Below are 22,829 nucleotides of genomic sequence, written 5' to 3'. Positions count from 1 at the left end.
ACTACTGCAAACTTCACATGTTTCAAATAGCACAAATAATACTGGGTTTCAGAAGATCTTAGGCTCAAGCTGTGCCTCCTTAAATAATTTATGTCTCTCTAAACATGAGTTTGCTCAACTGAAAAATGCAATACAACTTACTAAACGGGCTGTTGCAATAATTAAATAGAATAATGTCTACAAAGACCCAAATCCTTAACAGTGCTTACATTAGGACTTCTACTGCCTCCTATGTCTGGTTAAAGCCAACCTGTCCTTCAGGCTTCGGCCAGATGTCATTTCCCTCAAAGAAGTCTTCCCTGATTCCAAAGTTCAGGTCAGAGCCACCTGAGACATACTTCCACAGAATCCTCTATTTTTCTTTCATAGTATTAAGCACAATTGAAATTATTAACTGGATAGTTAGCTATATGTTTTGCTCAGTAAATGTAAACTCCAAGAAAGTAGTGACTTTGTCTATCTTACTCACCACCGAATCCCCGGTGCCTGGCACATGGTATATCCTCAATAACCATTTGAATTTCTGCGCCTAGCACAGTGCTGGAACATACCATGTTACTGTGCAAATGTCACTATGCCGCGAGTCTCTTCTCATCTTCCTCTCACTAGCTATATGATCTTGGGGAGGTAACAATTCCTTTGAACTTTGGTCTTTCAGGATAACAATAATAACTTCTGAACATATCTCTTAAGGGTGCCATGTATTACAAAGGGCTTAGTAAACTGTAAAAAAACACCATCCTTCTTCTGACTTAATTTATTAATTTTGCCACTTAATTACTTTACTAAATTATTTATTTATCATTATTTACTAAATTATTAGCGTCCTTATCATCTAAACTCATAATCTTAGTTATCTTTTACTTCATCTTCTCTCCCCTGTAAGCCCGATTAATGGTTAAGGACCAGATATTTTATCCCCAAAGTAGCTTTTTACATTTAACAAAGACAACCTTCCTCTGACATACTTTTTCAGCTTCATATGCTCTAGCCAAAGAAAACTCGCTATTGTCTAAACATGTCACTTGCTTTCTCTTTTGTCCATTGTTCCCTCTGCCTGGAAAATCCTTTTCTCTTCTTTCCAGAGCCAAATCCCATCCATCCAGCTATGAAATCTTCTCTAACAACCTTTCTTCTGAGGTCCCTCACCTATACTGCCTCAGGCTAATTGTCAGTTCTGCGTTTGCCTGTTTTGTCTGCCATACTGAAACAGAAAATCCCAAGAAGCAGGTCTTCCCCATTTTAGTATTTTTATTTTTAGTACCTAGCACAGTGCTGGGCACACAGTCAATACCTAATAAATGTGTTAAATGAATGAATGTATATTACAGAACGGAAGGTATAAAGCCACAGCTGGGCATTTTCCATAATAGCGTATTTTCAACTCTTACAGAAATAGACTTGCAATGGAATGTCTACTATTTAGCAGCTGAATTCAGACTTGGGGAAGAGCCCAGAAACTGCTACACTTCACAGATGGTCATTTGGAAAAGAAAATTAATGCAGAGAGCTTGTTCAGCTATTTAATAGTCGTCAGTAACAGGTCAAAATGTCTGATTCTTACTGAGATCCCTATTTGGGGGTAAAAATGGTCTGGCACCCCTCCTCTCCCACACACATGCCCAAATTCACTCTGGTACATTCTTCCAGACTGCACTGAAAGCAAAGCGAAATGTTCAGGACTTCCTCTTGCGTGAAGTGGAATCCACAGGCCTGTGACTGCTCGGACTGGAGTCAAGACACTGTGCCTGCCACCTCTGAGGCTGCTCAGGACCTAAACAGAACCGAATGCATTTTGTTCCACGGGAAAACCACAGGCAGCTCCAAATTAGACTTTTTCCCTTGGGCAGAGTATAGACACACCATGCAAGTATGAGCAAGCCTGAGCACTTCTTGGACCAAAAGTCACATTATAAGCTCTCAAAGGCACATGTGATTTTATTTGCTTCTTGAAATTTAAATCCTAAAAGAAAGTTTAGCTCCTCCAAAAGTAGCTCTACTCCTCTGTAGTAGCTCTTTTTTTTTTTTTTTTTTTTAACATGCTTTTGACTCAGATAAAAAGAGAGTTCATGGTGCCTGAGAAACTTGCCTGTCATGATCCTTATCCACCAGATGATACCTTGCCCGGAATGCTACAAGCCGGGCATAATATGCGGGAGCTGGAATGGAGACGGAGCGTGTGCATCGCACATAGGTGTGACATAGCTGGTAAGTTAGTAGTTGGAGCTCATCTGCGGTGAAGCAGTTGTCATCCCATAAGACCTGGTAATGGGAAGGACGGCTGGTTCCCTGGAGAGAGACTTGTATGATTAATACATTTCTGACATGGGTTAATTACCTGAGAGGAGAGAAGAATTGGAATCCACTCCTTAAATTCAGAAGTATTCCTTCCTAGCACAACTACAAGCAGATACCCAGAAGGAAAGATAACAGTTCTAGAATACAAGCATTAACAAACTGATGCATAGTGTTGAATAACGTCTATTCAAGCTGGTTGCTCAGTTTGCAAACATCTCCTTATCAAGTCAAAGATCTGAACCAGCTTCCAAATTACCTGAATTCCTGCATGACTACAGAGGTAAAAGTCAAACTCAGATGGATGTGTGATGGTACTATCCACTGTAGTGCCTGCTGGTACATTGCCACTTTTCCCCACCTACCAAAACAAACAAACAAACAAACAAAAAGAGGTGGGGGGAGGTATAATTAGTCATCAAAATGCCAAACTGAACTCAGACCATACTTTCCTTTTATGTGTTAATTGGTAACAAGTTAGCAAACTGTTCTTAAGTGAAGTTTTGAAAATCAGTAATTCAACATGATGAATTTTCTGTAACTCTCCTTAGTCCAACCACTTTATCCTTAAGTATTTTCTCAAACAAAAATACTCCATTGTTTCTATAAGGGAATCCAGAAAAAGAATTCTTTTACCTATGACTTTGGGTTGCATTATTGTCATCTATTTGCAGATGATAATATTGGCATATTGACATATTGGCATTGTTCACAGAGGGGATGTAAAGACATTTGCAATGGATAAGCTTCCTGTGAAAAAATATCAACTTTTTTAAAAAAAGTTTATTTATTTTAAGAGAGAGAGAGAGAGAGAAAATGAGCAGGGGAGGGGCAGAGAGAGGGAGAGAGAGAATCCCAAGCAGGCTCTGCACTGTCAGCACAGAGCCCGACATGGGGCTTGAACCCACGAACTATGAGATCATGACGTGAGCCAAAATCAAAAGTTGGATGTGACTGAGCCACCCAGGTGCCCCCCCCCCCAAAAAATGCAACTTTATTTCTTACTTGGAGTAAAAAAAAATATGCACAACTTTCATTACAAGTTAAGATGAAGCGGGGAGCCTGGGTGGCTCGGTCAGTCAAGCATCCGACTTTGGCTCAGGTCATGATCTCACCATTCGTGAGTTCAAGCCCCACGTTGGGCTAAGTGCTGACAGCTTGGAGCCTGGAGCCTATTTCCTATTCTGTATCTTCCTCTCTCTCTCTGTACCTTCTCTATTCATGCTCTGTCTCTGTCTCTGTCTCTCTCCAATGTAAATAAACATTAAATTAAAAAGAAAACTTAAAAAAAAAAGTTAAGATGAATAAATCTTTGTACTGGTACACCAGGCTCAACAAAAGTAATGGTTTTGGGGCACCTGGGTGGTTCAGTCAGTTAAGCGTCCAACTTCAGCTCAGGTCATGATCTCACACTTTGTGGGTTTGAGCCCTGTGTTGGGCTTTGTGGTTCACAGCTCAGAGCCTGGAGCCTGGAGCCTGCTTCTGTTTCTGTGTCTCCCTCTCTCTCTGCCCCTCCCTGACTTGTGCTCTGTCTTTCTCTCAAAAATAATAAACACTAAAAAAATTTTTAAAAAAAGTAATGCTTTGACAGAATCAGTAAAAGAAGTCACTGGCACATGCATTATCGGTAAGAGTACTCTGAAATGGGAATTAGGAAAACCAGGGTTTCAGTTCCAAGGCTAGTCTTGCAACTACATACCTTGAACAAAACATAACATCTTTAGGTCTTAATCTAATCAGCTATAAAACTAGCTATGAAACACTTTTAAAATTCTAAATTATAAGGTTCAATGACAGCCAAAGTTCTAAAATCAAATTTCTAGGAAAGTAGAGGGGGGAACTTCAGAAATGCATTTACAAGTAAAGGAATTAAACCTTGGTATTTGGTCAGTTTTCATCCTCTTGTGATATACAGCAGGGTTCTGTATGAGGAAGTTTATTTTGCATTGAGGCATGAATTTGATGGGAGTTTATTTGGCTCTATTCTAACTACCATTACCTTCAGCTGAATTGTATACCAATGTGTACAAGAACATTTATGAGTAAAGTCTCATTCTATCAAATTCAAATATGAACTTGGGGACCTAGTTGGGCAAGAGGAAATGTAAAGGAGTTATACTAGTTCTGGCATTGTTTCCCAAAGTGTGTGCTTGAGGAATATTAGTTCTGCAGGATGCATTTAGGTATTTTATGGTCAAAGAGATTTGAGAAATACTGGGTTGAACTCAAGTTAAAACGGTTTTTCTGTTGTAGGATTTCTCAGAACCTTTATTCAGTAATGTATAATCTTTACGAGGGAGGTGGTGGACATAGTATTTCCCAAACTTATTTGACCTTAGAATCTTTTTTGAAACAACTCTCTTGGAATCAACAGATGAGAATCTAAGGAGATGCTGCCCTCGGGAAAAAGGGATCCAGGCATGTTTAACTCAACAATTACTGCTTGAGCACCCATGTGCAAGGCTCTGCAGCAGATGTTGGGGATGAGAGATGGAGGCATGGAGAGAACCAATGAACTTGCATTCCTGCCCTTCATGAACACCATCTGCAATGAACTGTACTGCAGTGTGATAAGGGCATTATGGAAGGCACTGGAAAATGCTGGTGGGAGCAAAGAGTTGAGCCATCCTTTACAGGATGAGCAGGAGTTGAAAAGGGGGATGGGATGAAAACAGGAAACACTCCAAATATCCCCTAAAGTCAGGAAGAGATAAACTGTGGTTCAGCCATAGGAGGAATACTAAGCAATGAAAAGGAATAAACTGCTGATTTACATGATAAACTTGGATGAATCTCAAATGCATTATGCTAAGTAAAAGAAACCAGACCACAGGCTATGGTATCCCACTTATATTTCATTCTGGAAAAAAACAAAACTATAAGGACAGAACGTCTGTCAGTGGTTGCTAGGGGCTGTAGGTGAGGGAAAGGGTTGACTGCAGAGGGCTTGGAAAAATGTGTGTGTGTGATATATTGTTTATGTCTTCATAGACATGGTGGTTACACAACTATATGCATTTGTCACAACTTGCAAAACAGTACACCAAAAACGTGGATTATGGGGCGCCTGGGTGTCTCAGTCGGTTAAGCGTCTGACTTCAGCTCAGGTCACGATCTCGCGGTCCGTGAGTTCGAGCCCCACGTCGGGCTCTGGGCTGATGGCTCAGAGCCTGGAGCCTGCTTCTGATTCTGTGTCTCCCTCTCTCTCTGCCCCTCCCCCGTTCATGCTCTGTCTCTGTCTCAAAAATAAATAAACGTTAAAAAAAAATTTAAAAAAAACGTGGATTTTACGGTATCTACATTATACCTTAATAAAAATAGTGGGGGAAATAAAAAAAGTGGGATGGATGTGGTCATCCCAGGGATTCAAATGCATCATGTGGGAAATGGATGGTGTATGAAGGTATTGTGGAAAGATGAAACTAAAATGTTATGTTTGAGCTACCTTAGGAAAGCAATGAACACCAAAGGGAAGTATCTGGCAGGCAATGGGGGATGCATGAAGGTTTCTGAATAGTAGATTGGTAAGGTATGATATGTATTTTTTTAAGTAAGCTCTACACCCAATATGGGGCTTGAACTCACATCCCCAAGATCAAGAGTCACATGCTCTACCAACTGAGTCAGCCAGGCACCCTGAGATCTGTATTTTTTAAACATAGCTCTGGCGGCAGGTTGAGGGTGCATCTGTGAAGGTGGGGAGACCACTAGGAGTCTCCTGCAAAACGGAAGGTTCTGCCTAGGCCAGAGGGAACACACAAGAGGAAGAATTAAGACAAGAGATTTCGGGGCAGAACACAGAAGACCATTTGACCACCTGGATATGGGGGGAGAGGAAAGAAGCAGAGTTTAAAGACAACTCTGAAGTTCCTAGCTTGGCTGAATCAATGTACAGTGATGCCAAGTCACAGAAGAAAAGGAAAATTGGGGGAGGAATAGGCTTTGGATGAGGATAAAACAATAAGTAGAAGGTTTAGACGTGTTTTGCTTGAAATGCCTGTGGTAGATTGTATCACTAGTGCCAAAAATTCCCATGCCCTTCCCTGGGGGAGGATTATACATCCCCACCCAATTAACTCAGGAATGGCCACGTAACTTGCTTTGGCTGTAAAATGTGGTCTGAAATGTGTAACTTCTGGGTAGAAGCTTTAAGAGCCAGCACATGGCTTGTGCGTATCTTTCTCCCCCTCTGCTGTAATGACTGGTGATGTTCAAGATAGATTCTTCTCTGTCAGCCTAGGTTCCAAAAGGAGGACATCAGGGTCACAGCCGCAGCAGAGCCACAGTGGGTATGTGATATAAGCAAGAAATACATCTTTGTAAGCCACTAAGACTTCGGAGTTTTTTGTTACCACAGTCTAGCCTATCTTGCTGATACAGTGTCTACAGAGCATCTAAGTAAATGTGTCTGGTAGACAATTGGAGGTGAAGGTCAGGAACTGCATAGAAATGTTTGTGGCTGGGAATACAAATTTAGGAATCTCTAAGAAAATCAATGCATGCAGAAAAGTGGGTGAGACTAAAGAGAGTTCAAATTCAGAAGAGAAGAGGAAGAAAAGCATGAAATGCCTGGAAATGTCAGTGTTTAATGGGCAGAGGAAGAGGAGTCAAAAAAAAGCCTGATTATAGAGGAGGGCACTGAATCTGGAAAGTCATATTATTGCTGAGGCGAAGAGGTCAGCGTAAGAACCTGATAAGATATCACTAGATTCGAAATGAGCAAGTCACTGAGCAAAGAACTTCAGTAGAATCATTAAAACCGAAGTCAGGCTACAGACAATTGATGTAATATGTAAGAAGGTACAGATGGAAAGTCAAGTCAGTTTTCCTCTATTTTGGTCATGAAATAAAAGAAAGGTAAGCAGAGTAAAGGGAAGTTTAGTGAGGGGAACCTAGGAAGAGCTGAGGAACTTTAGAGGGTGAGAAGAAGGAACAGGAGTTTTGAAAAACCACGGTAATTAATGAAGTGTTCCTTTAGGAACTAAAGTCCAGGTGGAGAGCTTAGCCTCTGAGATGTGAGAGCACAGAGAAAAGAAAACACATTTCAGTACATTTGAAAGTGGGGGAGAGTAAGTTGAGAAAATTTATGCCTTCTAGAGTTTGTTTACTGGGGAAATAGAGGGTTGTTCTATTGCTGGCAAGGTAGAGTGTTGCCAGGGAAGGCATCGCAGATTGGGACAGGCTGTTGAGGAGTGTGAAGGTTTGGAATACACGCTGTGGGGAACTGGAGGAACAGAGAAACTGCAGCCTCCAGGGTTGTCTGAGATTTGATATCATCAGTCTGTAATATCATTCTTATTAAACAAATGACTTTCTTCCTCAGCAATCTCTCTACTGGCCTGAGGTGAAGCAAAGGAAATGGGTAAGTGGACTGACCCAGAGCTAGAGATTGGCAAAAGGCATGTTTAGAAAACTGGAGATGTTGGTAAGTGTCAAGGCAGCAGGGTAGACTAAGGACCAGGATTATCAATCTTTGGAAGGTTAGGAATGACATGGGATGGCAAAGAACAAAATGATGAGATAGCTTGGGTTTTAGGAAAATAATTCAGGTCCTAGAGCTACATGGACAACAAGCTGACAGAGGGACAGAGAGGTGATGATGCAGTTAAGGAGGGGGTGGCGGGGCATTCTGTGACCAGAGTTTGGGCAAGAGTTTGGAGAATTTGTATTAGAAGGGATCTAAGAAGAACTACTGAGTCAGGGTTTGGACAATTCAGAAGACAACACTTGGAATATGAGCTGATTGGTGGAACTGGAGCCCAAGGAGAAAATCTTGTTTTCCAATGATTCTGAAAACGAAAAGAAACAGCTCAGCCTTGGATTAGAGACAAAAACTAAGGGCGTACTAGAAAATAATGGGAGTGACCCACAAGATTACAAGATTAAGCAACAGAAAGAACTGGTCTCTCTGGGGTGGATCAGGGAAGGCTTGGAAAAGATGAAGTAATGTCATAGAAAATAGCACAGAAGCAGAGTCACTCAATATTAAATACCTATAATTTAGCTAGTTTACACCTAAATAACATTATAAATCGAGTACACAAAATACCTCTCATCAAGTGCTGGGAACTGTACCCCAAATTAATATTCACTTATTAATTTAATCCTTATAACAACCCTGTGAGATAGGTATTCTTATTACATTTTACAGTTGAGAACATTATGGCTTAGAGAAGTTAACTTGCCCATGGTTAGAAAGTATAACATTATAAGTGTTCAAAGTGTGTATCTCAAGAATCCCATGCACTGATATAAAATCATTTGGAAGAGAAATTCTACTTTATATCCTAGAACTATGCCTTAGGCATTGGTAACAAAAAGTAGCAATATGATAATAAAGTCCAGAGAGGGGTGCCTGGGTGGCTCAGTTGGTTAAGCATCTGACTTCGGCTCAGCTCATGATCTCATGCTTCGTGGGTTTGAGCCTTGCATCGGGCTCTGTGCTGACAGCTTGGAGCCTGGAGCCTGCTTCGGAGTCTGTGTCTCCTTCTTTCTCTGCCCCTCCCCCGCTCACACTCTGTGTGTGTCTCTCTCTCAAAAATAAATAAACATTTAAAAAATTAAAAAAAAAATCAAGTAGATAAACCAGCCCCTTGGAGGTTGCCTGTATCACTACAGCATGTCTGGTACGTTTTTGGCCTCTGCCAAACAACTCCAGAAGCCAACACTTCTGTCATACAGGAGAAATACTCAGTCTTAAAACCTGTATCATTCAGAAGTGATCATCTAAGCTCAACTGGAGTTAATATATTAACTTATTATTACACTTCTGCTTTTAGGAAAAAAAAGTACATATGCCCATTTAAAAACGTATTCACTTGTGCCAGATAATGAAGCTTATACCATGGTTTCTTACCCTTTCTGTTTTATCTGCACAGAAGAGTCGTGTGTGATGTCTTTTCTGCACCACAATATAGGTTATTCCTGGCCGATAATCTTCTTCCAAGCTAATACATGCCTTCCGAATTGCTATTAGCTCTGGCCAAGCTACCTAGGAGTTACAAACAGAATGAGGTTTAATTGAGAACTCACCTAGCATCTCTCAGATCTGATTTACCCAGAGTGGCAGATGGGAGGAAGCTCCATCAGATACCTAGAAACCCCAAAAGGCAACTATGGGTAATCAGAGTACCTGTTTCATTTGTCCCTCGGATACCCCTCCACGGTAATAGATGATCCGAGTGGGTTTGAAGCGTGTGGATTTGTAGAACTGGATCAGCAGCTCTCGAACCATGTTAGTAAGGTCCTGAATTACCTCCTGACTATAGAGGAGCTCCTGGGAGATCTCCTGGCGGGAGGTCTGCACCCGAACGGTGGCACAGTACCGGCTGGGGTGCCCATCCATACTGCCAACGACAGCAGCAATGGAAGGCTTCTTCCCATCCCCTGCTGGGGGGTGCGTGACATCGGCTCCCAGGAAGATGACAGGCTGCTGGAACACCGAGGGCCTGCTCAGATTGAAGGAAACATACAGATGAAAATGTCTGTGTTTAGCAAGCTCACCAGATACAATCACAGATATAATCTTACAAAAGGGAACGAAGACCTGTGCCCATTAGGTGAGAACTCTAAGGGCCACTGAGTGTTTGTGCCTCTCCTGCAATGAATCTGGATTGACTTAAGAAGACAACATGGTTCTTCTATAATAGCAGGAAGGGAAGAATTAACAAAGAGGACCTGAGCTGAATTTAATAAAATCTCTGTGTAAAGGGAAGACCAGAACAAGTACTCTTGGATCCTAGTATTCCCACAGCAGATATAGAAATGCAGAATGTACACGGAACTGGAACAAAATCCCCCAGTGCTCTTTAATTTTTTTTTTTGTTTATTTATTTATTTTGAGAGAGAGTGTGTGTGAGTGCAAGTGGGGGAGGGGCAGAGAGAGAGGGAGAGAGAAAGAATCCCAAGCAAGTTCTGAGCTATCAGAGCAGAGCCTGATGTAGGGCTCAAACACACAAACTGTGAGATCATGACCTGAGCGGAAACCAAGAGTTAGACGCTTAACTGACTGAGACACCCAGGCACCCCATTTTTAAAAAAAATTATTTATTTGTTTATTTATTTTGTGAGAGAGAGAAAGAGAGACCTCAATGCTCTTTAAGATGTGAGGCTTAGAGAAGAGAATCGAGTCTATCTACTTCCCTATTTTAATCTGTAGTATTCATCACTTACACCACATATTTTACTTGATTATTTTTTTTAAGATTTTATTTTTAAGTAATCTCTACACCCATTGTGGGGCTTGAACTCATAACCCTGAGATCAAGAGTCACATGCTCTAATGACTGAGCCAGCCAGACGCCCCAGTAAATTATTTTATTTATTGTCTACACACACACACACACACACACACACACACACACATGAATATAAGTTCCACAAGGGCAAGAATTTTGTTTTGTTTTGTCTTGTTCATTGAAGCATCCCTAGTGCCTAGAACACTGCCTAGCTCAAGGTTGGCACTCAATAAATATTTGTTGAAAGAATGAATTCATTTATTTGGCACTGATTTTTCTAAGGAATCAAGGAGAAAAATATAATGCATCCTTCTCTGGTAAATTCTTTAAGGTAGGACTTGGAATTGAGTTCTAACTATTTAAGTATAATATAGGAGACATCCCAAATCTAAAAATCTCCTATAATGGGTACTAAAGAATAGATACCTCCATGAGGGCAGAGGCTGTGTGAGATTTCTCTATATGTATCATTATGCAACATGGGTCTGGCAGAGAGCAGTACAACGGCATGTATCTATCACATACATATGTGTAACATAGTAACAGCTTACATACACTATGTACCAGTCACTGTGCTAAGCACTTTACCTGTATTGACTGATTTAGTCCTCAGAAAAATTCCATGAGGGTGGTACAATTATCATCTCAATTTTCCGTATTTAAAAAATGAGACAGAAGAGAATAAGGGGCTCACCCAAGCTTAAATAACTTGGAAGTGGTAAAGTTGGAATCCAAACCTTAGGAAGTCAGACACCAAAGTATGCACTCTAGGCTACTATGCTATATCGTCTCAAATGTTTGGGGTGAAATGAAATGATTTCAGATTTTAGCTTAACTTCCCATATGACCTGCAGACCTCATCTACCAACATTGTAGGAAGGATTTTGTTACCTATAAGCTTCATTCAAGGGAAAATTAAGAATTGGAATATGATTGTACTAACATCAAGGCACTCAATTTCACATTCTTGTTAAGTATAGCAATGACTAATACCACAGCCCTAAATTTATCTTTTCAAATTGCTTTCACATACAGAATTTCACATGAAAATATTCTTTTTAAGTTTATTTATTTTCAGAGAGATGGAGACAGCACAAGTGAGGGAGAGGCACAGAGAAATGGAGAGAGAGAGAATCCCAAGCAGGCTCCACACTGCCAGTGCAAAGCCTGATGTAGGGCTCGGATCCACAGAGCCACAAGATCATGAACTGAGCTGAAACCAAGAGTTGGACACTTAACCAACTGAGCCATCCAGGTGCCCCCACATGGAAACATTTCAGAGTTAACAAGTCAGATATTATCTCAATAGATAGGGAAACTACAAATTAATGAAAAGATTAATAAAGAAATGGGCAAAGAACTGAACAAACCCATCACAAAAGAGGATATCCAAATAGCCAACAAACATATGAAATTGTGCTCAACGGATTAATCATTAGGGGGATGCAAATTAAAACCATAACGAGATACTATTACACCCAAACAAAATGGCTAAAGTTAAAAGGACTGATACTACCAAGTGTTGGTGAGAATATGGAGCAACCAGAACTCTCAGCAGAAACGTAAACTGGTACAACCACTCTGGAAAATTATTTGACAGCATCTATCGATGCTAAATACATGTATTCTCGGGGCGCCTGGGTGGCTCAGTCGGTTAAGCAGCTGACTTTGGCTCAGGTCATGATCTCGCGGTCTGTGAGTTCGAGCCCCATGTCGGGCTCTGTGCTGACAGCTCAGAGCCTGGAGCCTGTTTCAGATTCTGTGTCTCCCTCTCTCTGACCCTCCCCCGTTCATGCTCTGTCTCTCTCTGTCTCAAAAATAAATAAATGTTAAAAAAAATTTTTTTAAACACATGTATTCTCAATAACTTAACAATTCTGCTCTTGGATATATACTCAAGAGAAAGAGTACTTAAATTCTACCAAAAATGTAGAAAAAGTGTATAATGAATGTATAAGAATATCTGTCAATGGCAGAACAGATTAAAATTCTGTGGTATATTCACATAATGAAATAATACACAACAATGAAAAAGAACAAATGACTACTTAATACAGTAACATGAATGAATTCCAGACACATAATGATGAGCAAAAGAAGACAGGCATAAAACATGACATGTAGTATGGTTCCATTTACATGAAGTTCAAAAACAGGCAAAAACAATCTATGGTGAGAGTGTTAACTTCTGGGGGTTCTCTGTTGGGAAGGGCCACAAGGAAGCCTGACGAGGTCCCGGAAATTTTCTACGTCTTCACCTGAGTAGTGGTTACATGAGTGCATTCATACATATATAAGAAAAAGTAATTGAGATGCACGTTTGAGATTTGTGTGCTTTACTGTGAATTATGTTACATTCGATCTTATATAATGCAAGAGTGGAAAAAAACAGAGTTCAGAATCTTACCTTTGATGAGGTACAAGCACATTGTTAATTCCTCCGAGCTTTGCATTTATCTTCAGGCAAAGGTTGGAAAGGGTTTGGGGTGAGGTCTTCACCACATTTTTTACCTGGACACACTGTGTGGCCATACCCAGAAGGGTATCTCCAACACGTTTCACCTCCGCTACAAGAATAAATCCATTAATTAATTTAACAATGTTTAAATATTCTTCTCCTAATTACTAAGAATAGAGGGAAAAATCCACACACAAACATTTACAGAGTGCCTACTGTATACGGTACCCTGTGCTAGATGCGGCTGTTTCATCTGCTAAACCCCCAGGGAAATTTCCCGGTTCTTCCCTCCAGTGAGCATTAAAGCTAGGCCACCGCTTTTACCCTTGGATGCTGCCTGCCACTACTAACGCAGTCCCCCGAGGTTACTTTTTCCACAGGACTGGTCTGGCAAAGGAATCCGTCTCCCAGCTCCTCCCTATCAGTATACATGCCAGCTCTTTGAATTTCCAGTATTTTTCTCTCCCCCTCCCCCTCTTCCCCTCTAAACACAGAGATAACCAGAAAGTAACAGAAGAGACAACTACAGAGGGAGTTGAAGACATTTTGTAAAGTTCACACAGCCGGTCTGTAGCTCCCAAATCCCTCACTCAGACGACAGTCAAAGGAACTTTTGTATCATTCTTGTGATAATAGATACAAACTAGACAGCTTCTTTTCTGCCAGTGGTAGGTTCTCCCACTCTTCCCCACTCTGATATTCTTAAGTGCTTTTTACCAAACATTCCAGTTCTTCCTGCTTTGAGGACTACGGTGGAATGGTACTGTATGCCCGACACTCATTCCCACTGAACTTCCTGGCCCCCATTCTTGCTTCCCGCAAAAAGGTTGGGAAGAGCCAGTGGCTGGTTGTGGTCAAGAAGTTGTGGATGCTAAGGGGCGCCTGGGTGGCTCAGTCGGTTAAGCATCCGACTTCAGCTCAGGTCACAATCTCGCAGTCCGTAAGTTCGAGCCCCGCGTCGGGCTCTGGGCTGATGGCTCAGAGCCTGGAGCCTGCTTCAGATTCTGTGTCTCCCTCTCTCTCTGCCCCTCCCCCGTTCATGCTCTGTCTCTCTCTGTCTCAAAAATAAATAAACGTTAAAAAAAAAATTAAAGAAAAAAAAAGAAGTAGTGGATGTTGGGGCACCTGGTGGCTCAGTCAGTTAAGCATCCAACTTGATTTTGGCTCAGGTCATGATCTCATAGTTCATGAGATCGAGCCCCACATCGGGTCCTGTGTCAATAGTGAGGAGCCTGCTTGGGATTCTTTCTCTCCCCCTCTTTCTGGCCTGGCTACACATTCATTCTCTCTCTCTCTCTCTCTCTCTCTCTCTCTCTCTCTCTCTCTCCCTCTCTCTCAAAAACAGAAGCTGCAGATGTTAAGAGCCTTCCAGAGCCCTCTTTTCTCTTTGCCAAGGGGCCAAGAACATTCCAAATAGTAACTGCTATGCCAACCCGGGTGTCAGAGTGAAAAATAACATGATGACATGTAACAGAGGCCACAGTTTACCTCAGTGGACACACAGGAAAAGCAAAAAATAAACCTTGGATGATCTGAGCCACTGAGAGTTTGGAGTTGTTTGTGACTGCAGCATAACCTAGCTTATCCTGACCAACTATTTGAAATCATCCCTCGTTGAATATTAAAGGGGTCCATACCATACACTGGTGTCTTCCCAGGCAAGATAACCACTATGAGCTGTAGGCCCACATATGTCATTTTCAGGTGTTTAAACATGGGCTCCACGCTGTCCGCACCCTGTGCGTACTTGCAGAAACATGGCTGGCCCTGGATGGGCATCCCTGCATCCTTAGAGATTTTACGGAGCTGGTCAGTGAAACTCCTGGTAAAATAGAACCAGTAGTACAGTGCTTTCATTTCAGAGTACATTCCTAGCATTTATTTTCCTCAAAGACACTTCTTTCAGTTTTGCACATTCTTAGCCAAAATTAAAGACAAACAAATAAACAAAAAATCCATAACCGGTTGCCAAAAATGGGCTGGCAATTGTATCACTGCAATTATAATGCACAAAGAATCTGTGTTATTAATATTAAGCTATCAGATTATCATTTTGAATTTTTAAATAATTATACCTCAACGGGGCCCCAGGGACTAGAATAGCATTTCTGTTCAAAGATTTTTTTAAACATTCAGGTCAATAATTCTGAACTAAAGAAAAGCAAAGCCAAAATTTCAGATAATGTGTATTTTGGTAAGCCTGGCACGAGAATAGTTGGGTAAGCTTGTGTTCAATTGAGAATATGGAAACACAAATCAGTATATTTAGGATTACATTCAAACTTGTAATAGATTTGATTCAATAACAATATCAAAAGAAATCATCACTTTAAAAAAATAAAATTCATTGTGAAGTTTTAAATTTTAAATTTGTGAAGTTACTTTAATATATGTATAACGCTTTCCGCATTTCTTTTGTGCATTTGTCAAGATTTGTAAGATTCCTTTCTTTCATCCAGTTCCCTTTTCCTGCCTTGAGTTTCCACCCTTTTTACTAACTTCCTTTCTATAGATAGCTGCATCTGTAAGACATGAACCAATGATCTTAGTCAGTGACCCTGCAATAAACCAAGCTCACTAGTAAATTATAATGATTAAAAATGGACTAGTTTTTATCTTAGCTGAAAAGATACAATTAATACCACAGGAAGCTTCACTAAGAATTCAGAAGAGTTTGCCAACTGTCACTGCTTTGGCCTTGTTAGTCACAAATTTCTGCTCTAAATGTAAGAAAGCTGACTCAGATTCTTAATGTCATTCCCAAGTTTGCAATTTACTATAATACAAGGTCTTTTTCCTACAGCCAGATGGTGTCACTATAGGAGTCAGGGATTTAGTGCCAGTGCACAGAGCACATTCATGTAAAGATGGTATTTTCATATCTGGAAGGGATATTACTAAGCTGAAAATATGAAGATACTCACTTTAGTAAATCTTCCCTACATTGTTTCTGAGGCGCAAAACAAGCAACTGCCCAAACTTTAATTTCAATGCCAGCATAAAACTGCTTTCCTCGCATGTCCCAGACACCCTGGTTGGGTGTGGCTACCGTTTTATTCTTTAAAAAAAAACAAAACAAAAAAGAAACAAAAGAAAAGAGAAAAGACATTACAATCTAAGGCCATTTTAATGTCGATGAGGGGATAAACAAAATTCTATTTGGTATTAGCCAAAAGACAAAAAGCAATACTGAACAAAACTATGGGTAAATTCAGTGTGGTGTAGTGGAGAAACCCTGGGTTATTCTCTTTTTGACTGGTTGTTGGAAGAAGCTTGCTGAATAAAATAAAAAGCTTACCCGGCCTCCATACTGCAGCATTGGTGCTGGAAGTACCCTGCCTGTGAGCTCTGTCATTTCATTGTGGACAACAATGCCAAATTCTTTAAGGTATGGATCCGGTCCACCCACCATACTGTTACTCTTCACCTAAGGAACAGGAAAGCCTGCGTATATAAAAACCAAAGAGTAACTGTGTCCCACCAGGAGTTTTATATTTTCTTCTTTTCTCATCTTAAAGCTAGCTTATCTTGAAGACCATGACTTACTGACCAGTCTACTGATTTCCTCCTGTCTGTCAGGTGCAGATCTTGCTGTCGCTTTGATCATTGTGGAAGTCTGATTGTCCGTGAGCTTCTTTATACATCGCTGTCCTGCCACAATATTGCAGACCTACCGAGAGGCAAAGAGAAATTCGTTTTGTGTAATGGGTTTCTATGTCATGAGCCTTAGAGCTAAACTGTATCTTACATCTTCCATTCCTCAAAACATGAAAATGCTGTTACCTGGTGAAGCTATTTGCCCAAAACATTTTAAAAACTAATACTAGATTCTGCCACTAGCCTAGAACGTGATTTCTTTTTCTTTTCTTTTTTTTTTTTTTAACTCATTCAAGAGATTGGCAGATTTGGCAAAAAATTCAGCTTAGCTTACCTCAAGTGGCAAGTATGTATGTTTTTGTTCTTGTCCCACTTGGAGGCAGGGGAGGTGGGGATATTTCAGCTGCAGACTATACTTCTGCTTAAAATACTGGGCTACTGTACATTCCATAGCTTGACCATTTTCTAGCTGTAAAGGAAAACTACAGGAGAGAACATCTTTTCAGAAATTTCTTCGAGGTTTTTTTTTCTTAAACAAGCAAGCGAACAAAAGCCTACAAACATTTTCTACCTTGATCAGTCACTTAAAAAACAAAGGCCAATCTTTTTTTTTTTTTTTTTTGAGCTTTCGCACCCAGCGTGGAGCCCAAAGTGGGCTTGAACTCACGACCCTGAGATCAAGAGTCAGATGCTGGGGCGCCTGGATGACTCCGTTGGTTGAGCATCTGACTCTTGATTTTGGCTGAGGTTATGACCTCACGGTGCGTGGATTTGAGCCCCTCGTTGGGCTCTGTACTGGCAGTGCGGAGCCTGCTTGGGATTCTCTCTCTCCCTCTCTGCCCCTCTCCTGCTTGTGCTGTTTCTCTCTCTCAAAAATAAATAAACTTTAAAAAATTAAAAAAAAGAAAAAAAAAAAAAGAGAGAGCTTAACCGACTGAGCCACCCAGGCACCCCCCACACAGGTTTTATTTGTTTAAGAGAACTATTTGTAAGATGAATGTAACATAGTTATTGAGGCCAATTTCCAGATCCCCAAACCAGGACAGATATATGTGGGTCTGGGGGAAACAAGACTAAATACATGAAAATGAGGCTTTGCCAGGATATATAATATAAACTGGGGAGTGCGATTTAAGAAGTTCCCTTTCTTTGGCTTTTCTAGGGGGCAAATTATCTCAAATACTTGGTGCAAATATTTGGTAATAACTTTAATCTGTTTTCTTAACTGCTACAGCCCTACAAAGTAACAATGCAGTGAGGATCACCTATGTGATATTTAAAACCATGTGGTTTTGGGGCGCCTGGGTGGCTCAGTCGGTTAAACGGCTGACTTGGCTCAGGTCATGATCTCACGGTCTGTGAGTTCGAGCCCCGTGTCAGGCTCTGTGCTGACAGCTCAGAGCCTGGAGTCTGTTTCAGATTCTGTGTCTCCATCTCTCTGACCCTCACTGGTTCATGCTCTGTCCCTGTCTCAAAAATAAATAAACGTTAAAACTATGTGCTTTTAATTTGTATGCAAAGATCATACAAGCCTACAAGTATAATTATTCTTATAGGATTATGTGAAGTAATTAATGAAAAAGATACAGTTCTTTAAAAAAAGCTACACTCCTCAATAGTGACTTCATAAAGTTTGGGTAACATTTTTTTCCCCTAGAGAATGAAGTCAATGGTATAATATGAAGGATACATGAAATATTATTTTATAACTCTTAAGAAATTCACATCAGATGCATATGAGTTTTTACTGAAGAATTTAATCAAATCACACTGAATTAATATACCACATTTATCCAGAGATCACTCCAAAACTTCTATTATCTAGAACAAAGCCCTCCCAGTGATTTTGATGTACATTAAAGTTAAAAGTTTTTTATTTACTATTATTTTTTAATTTATTTTGAGAGATAGCACAAGCAGGGGAGGGACAGAGAAAGAGAGGACCCTAAGCAGGCTCCACACTGTCTCACGGACCCTGATGCGGGGCTCAAGTTCATAGACCATGAAATTGTGACCCAAGCTGAAATCAAGAGCCGGATGCCCAAACAACTGAGCCACTCAGGTGCCCCAATGTACACTAAAGTTTAAGCATTGAGAACCATGGATCTAAAATAAAGTCAAGACTAGCGGCACCTGGATGGCTTAGTCAGTTGAACGTCTCACTTCAGCTTAGGTTGTGATCTCACGGTTTGTGGGTGCGAGCTCCACATCAGGCTGTCTGCTGTCAGCGAAGCCCACTTCAGATCTTCTGTCCCCCTCTCTCTTTCTCTGCCCCTCCCCTACTCGTGTGTGCTCTCTCTCTCAGAAATAAACAAGCATTAAAAAATTTGTTAAAAAAATAAGTCAGAGTAGAATATAAACAAACAAACAAAAGTCTTCTGACTAAACAAAATAATGTCGTTTATATATTTAAGTTCATGCTCTTTACTTGGAGGAGCCAATATTTATTTATGTCAGATATGAATTTAAAGATCTTGATTATAAGAATAAAACTTACAGATATAGTAAATTTTAAAAAAGCACTTTCATATATATTTTCTGATTATGCGTAGTTCCCAGTGGATTAGAAGTTGGGTGATTAGAAAAATGAGATTGGAGGGGTGCCTCCAAAGATCTCACATCGGGCTCTGTGCTGACAGCTCGGAACCTGGAGCTTGCTTCAGATTCTGTCTGTATCCGTCTCTCTGCCCCTCCCCCGCTCATGCTCGCTCTCGCGCGCTCTCTCTCTCTCTCTCTCAAATATAAATAAACATTTAAAAAACATATAAAAAAAGAAAGAAAAGAAAAATAAGTTTGGAAAATGGAAATGAGTGAGCTGTTAAGAGGCATGCCATACATACTGACAGCTGGAAGAAGTAGCCACTAACTACAAAGAGAGAAAAATCCAAACAAAACACAAAGCAATTATCTTCCCATGACAGCCTTATATGATGTATAGAGGCCTTGACAAACCCTTTGGGACATGCATTGAGAATTACGACAGTATAATAAAGGATGCTTTTTTTTTTTTTTTTTTTTTTTAAATTTTTTTTTTCAACGTTTATTTATTTTTGGGACAGAGAGAGACAGAGCATGAACGGGGGAAGGGCAGAGAGAGAGGGAGACACAGAATCGGAAACAGGCTCCAGGCTCTGAGCCATCAGCCCAGAGCCCGACGCGGGGCTCGAACTCACAGACCGCGAGATCGTGACCTGGCTGAAGTCGGACGCTTAACCGACTGCGCCACCCAGGCGCCCCTAAAGGATGCTTTTAATCATGACTCGGCATTGTTACATAAAAGTTGATCTGTGTTTGGCATCCTCTGTGTTTAAGAGGTGAAATGAATCAAACGCCAAGATATATGTTTTCTAAATGTCTCCATCAAAAATACTTAAAACATTTTTTAAAGCTTTGGTGCTTAAAAGAGGATTACAGTGATTTTGAAGATTACAATATGGGATGCCAATTTCTCAAATGATTATAGCAGCTTCCTCTGTTACCAAAAAATGTAACAGTATCATTTTAGATGTGGTTAACATACGTTTGATGACTAGCTGGCCGTCTAGTCACATTACAAACTCGGTATTTTCGTTTCATCTGTCCACAGTGGGTCACCTCAACTTTAAGACCTGAAGTTAAAAAAAAAAAAAAAAAGTCAAGACATTAGGTGTTAGTTAAAATCAAAGTGATGAAAACAGGTTTAAATGTTGTCTTTGGAAAGGCATGGCATTGTACAGGACAAAAGTTGCAAGGATATGGGAACAATTTCATCATGTACAGGCAAAAAGTCTCAGCTAAGAAGAAAAACTTAGAACCCAGATGACTTAAGATGGGCAATCTACTTCAATTTATTAATTAATTCAATAAATATCTACTATGCATCAACTACTCTGGTACTTATTATCAGATCTAGAGATAGCCCTGATGAAGCTTCTGTTCTAGTGAGAGAAGAAAGCTAATAACAAGAAGAAAAGAAATTCCAAAGGGATAATAAATGAACTTGTGTTATTTTATTAAAACGGAAGCTTCCAAGTGGGTAAGGCTTAGAGTGTCTGATATGTGCCAGCTACTGGGCAAGAAGCTTTATACATTTAATTGCCTTTAATTCTCACATCAACCATAAAGATACATATTATTATCTTTACCTTAGAGATGAATAAATTAAGACTCATGGTGATTAAGTATCTAGCCACAGGTCCCACTGATAGAACTGGTTGGGCTGGGCTAGAAACCCAGATGTGTCTGACTCCAAGACTGTGCTCTTTCCACCGTGTTGAGCTGCCTTTCTGAGACTACCACAATGCAAATACCTACCTCTGATTTCTTTGGTAAACTTGACACGCTGGGAATCTGTTAGAGGTTTGGTCTGTTCATTGATGTTCTGAATGTCTAAAACCTCACACATGAACTCAATGATAGGCTGAGCCCGGTAGAAAGCAGTTGCAGATACTAACAAACAGAGAGGAAGGATACTTAGCTTCAGGGAGAGGGAAAGCACCACAAAAAAAACAAAACTAAACTAAACAAAAAAAAAAAAAAAAAAAAAAAAAAAAAAAACAAACAAAAAAAACCCAACCAGCCAAAAGAACAAAGAATCAAAAGAGAATTCCATCATACCATCAATATTGAGCATCATATTCCACATAGCGGGTCTCACAGACTGGTGAAAGCCAAACCAAACCTCTCTGCCCCCTCCCAGAGGGTGGTAATAACCTTCAGGAGGTGAGAAAAAAGAACGACCCACTGGAGTGTACCTGAAAAAATAGTTGGCATGTTTCACAATGAAAAGCGTGCAAGGTCTTTCATTTCTCTCTCAACTTTATAAACAAACTTGAAACCAAGTTTGAACTATGACTTATGCAGAAACCTTTCAGTGGCTCTGATGCAACCTACCAAAAAAAACCCTGACATTTTGGGAAAGAACTCAAATGAAGATACTAACCTCATGGAGGGAAGGTGCCTTGTAATAACATCAAGTGCTTGTACTGAGTCATCTGGGACTTCGTTCAAGTGCCCAGCCAAAGCTTCTAAAAGCAACTGAAGGCTCACAACTGATACCCATTGAACAGACACTTTAAAGGTTTGGTCTTTACCCTCACCTGGAAGTGTCACTTCCATATCAACCTAAGGAAAAAAAAATCACATTTACATATACCTATTTACAAAGGCTGAAAAAAAGATCCCAGGAATACTCAATATAGTATATGCATAAGGATATTTAACTTTAACACTTTCTGCAGTTGCAAAACATTGTAAACAACCTAAGTCTCCATCAATAGGGGAATAATTTAGTATTGACCATTATGCAAATAATAGTTTGAAAATAAGGGGAATGCTACAACGTGGATGAACTTTGAAAACATTACGCTAAGTGAAATAAGCCAGACACAAAGGGACAAAGATTGTATGATTCCATATATATGAGGTACCTAGAATAGTCAAGTTTGTAGAGACAGAAAGTAGAACAGTGGATAGCAGGAACTAGAGGAAGAGGAGAGGGGGAACTTACTGTTTAAGGGGTACATACTTCCAGTACAGGAGGATGAAAAAGTTGCAGAGATCAATAGTGGTCATGATTGTACAACAATGTGAATATGCTAAATGCCATTGCATTGTACACCTAAAAATGGTTAATTAGGGGTACCTGGGTGCCTCAAACAGTTGAGCATCCGACTGTTGATTTTGGCTCAGGTCATGATCCAGATTTGTGGGATCAAGCTCCACATCGGGCTCTGTGCTGAGTGTGGAGCCTGCTTAAGATTCTCTCTCTCTCTCTCTCTCTCTCTCTCTCAATTCTCTCCCTCTGCCCCTCTCCTCCACTCCCTTTCTCTCTCTTTCTCTCAAAAAAAAAATGGTTAAGGGGTGCCTGGGTGGCTCAGTTGGTTGACAGTCTGACTTTGACTCAGGTCATTATCTCATAGTTCATGGGTTTGAGCCCCACGTCAGGCTCTGTGATGACAGCTCAGAGCCTAGAGCCTGGAGCCTGCTTTGGATTCTGTGTCTCCCTCTCTTTCTGCCCCTCTCCCACTCATGCTCTGTCTGTCTGTCTCTCTCTCAGAAGTAAATAAACATTAAAAAAAAACATTTTAATGGATAAAATAGTAATTTTTACATTATGTACTCCTTACCACAATAAAAAGAATTTGAATTAAAAAAAATAATAAAATCTCTAAATGTAAAAAAAATGGAAAGATCCCCCAGACATATTGGGTTTTTTTATATTTATTTATTTGTTTGTTTATTTAGAGAGAGCATGAGTCAGG

General features: G+C 40.3%; 1 protein-coding gene across 1 annotated transcript in view; it reads right to left on the bottom strand.

The window, feature by feature from the left end:
* The window catches only part of AGO4 (argonaute RISC component 4), a 41,615-nt gene that overhangs the window by 3,934 nt on the left and 14,852 nt on the right, over nt 1-22,829 (bottom strand). Inside the window, exons 4-17 of the mRNA XM_023258472.2 lie at nt 21,509-21,690; nt 21,184-21,320; nt 20,881-21,015; nt 20,108-20,195; nt 16,922-17,069; nt 16,541-16,660; nt 16,289-16,417; nt 15,915-16,048; nt 14,628-14,812; nt 12,940-13,099; nt 9,428-9,743; nt 9,152-9,286; nt 2,555-2,656; nt 2,090-2,289 (exon numbers count right to left, since the gene is read on the bottom strand). Of these exons, the coding sequence (XP_023114240.1) occupies nt 2,090-2,289; nt 2,555-2,656; nt 9,152-9,286; nt 9,428-9,743; nt 12,940-13,099; nt 14,628-14,812; nt 15,915-16,048; nt 16,289-16,417; nt 16,541-16,660; nt 16,922-17,069; nt 20,108-20,195; nt 20,881-21,015; nt 21,184-21,320; nt 21,509-21,690 (2,171 nt within the window). The remainder of the gene's footprint in view (nt 1-2,089; nt 2,290-2,554; nt 2,657-9,151; nt 9,287-9,427; nt 9,744-12,939; nt 13,100-14,627; nt 14,813-15,914; nt 16,049-16,288; nt 16,418-16,540; nt 16,661-16,921; nt 17,070-20,107; nt 20,196-20,880; nt 21,016-21,183; nt 21,321-21,508; nt 21,691-22,829) is intronic.

Source organism: Felis catus, chromosome C1, assembly GCF_018350175.1.
Source record: "Felis catus isolate Fca126 chromosome C1, F.catus_Fca126_mat1.0, whole genome shotgun sequence".
Lineage (NCBI taxonomy): Eukaryota > Metazoa > Chordata > Mammalia > Carnivora > Felidae > Felis > Felis catus.
This window is presented reverse-complemented; position numbering and strand designations above follow the sequence as displayed.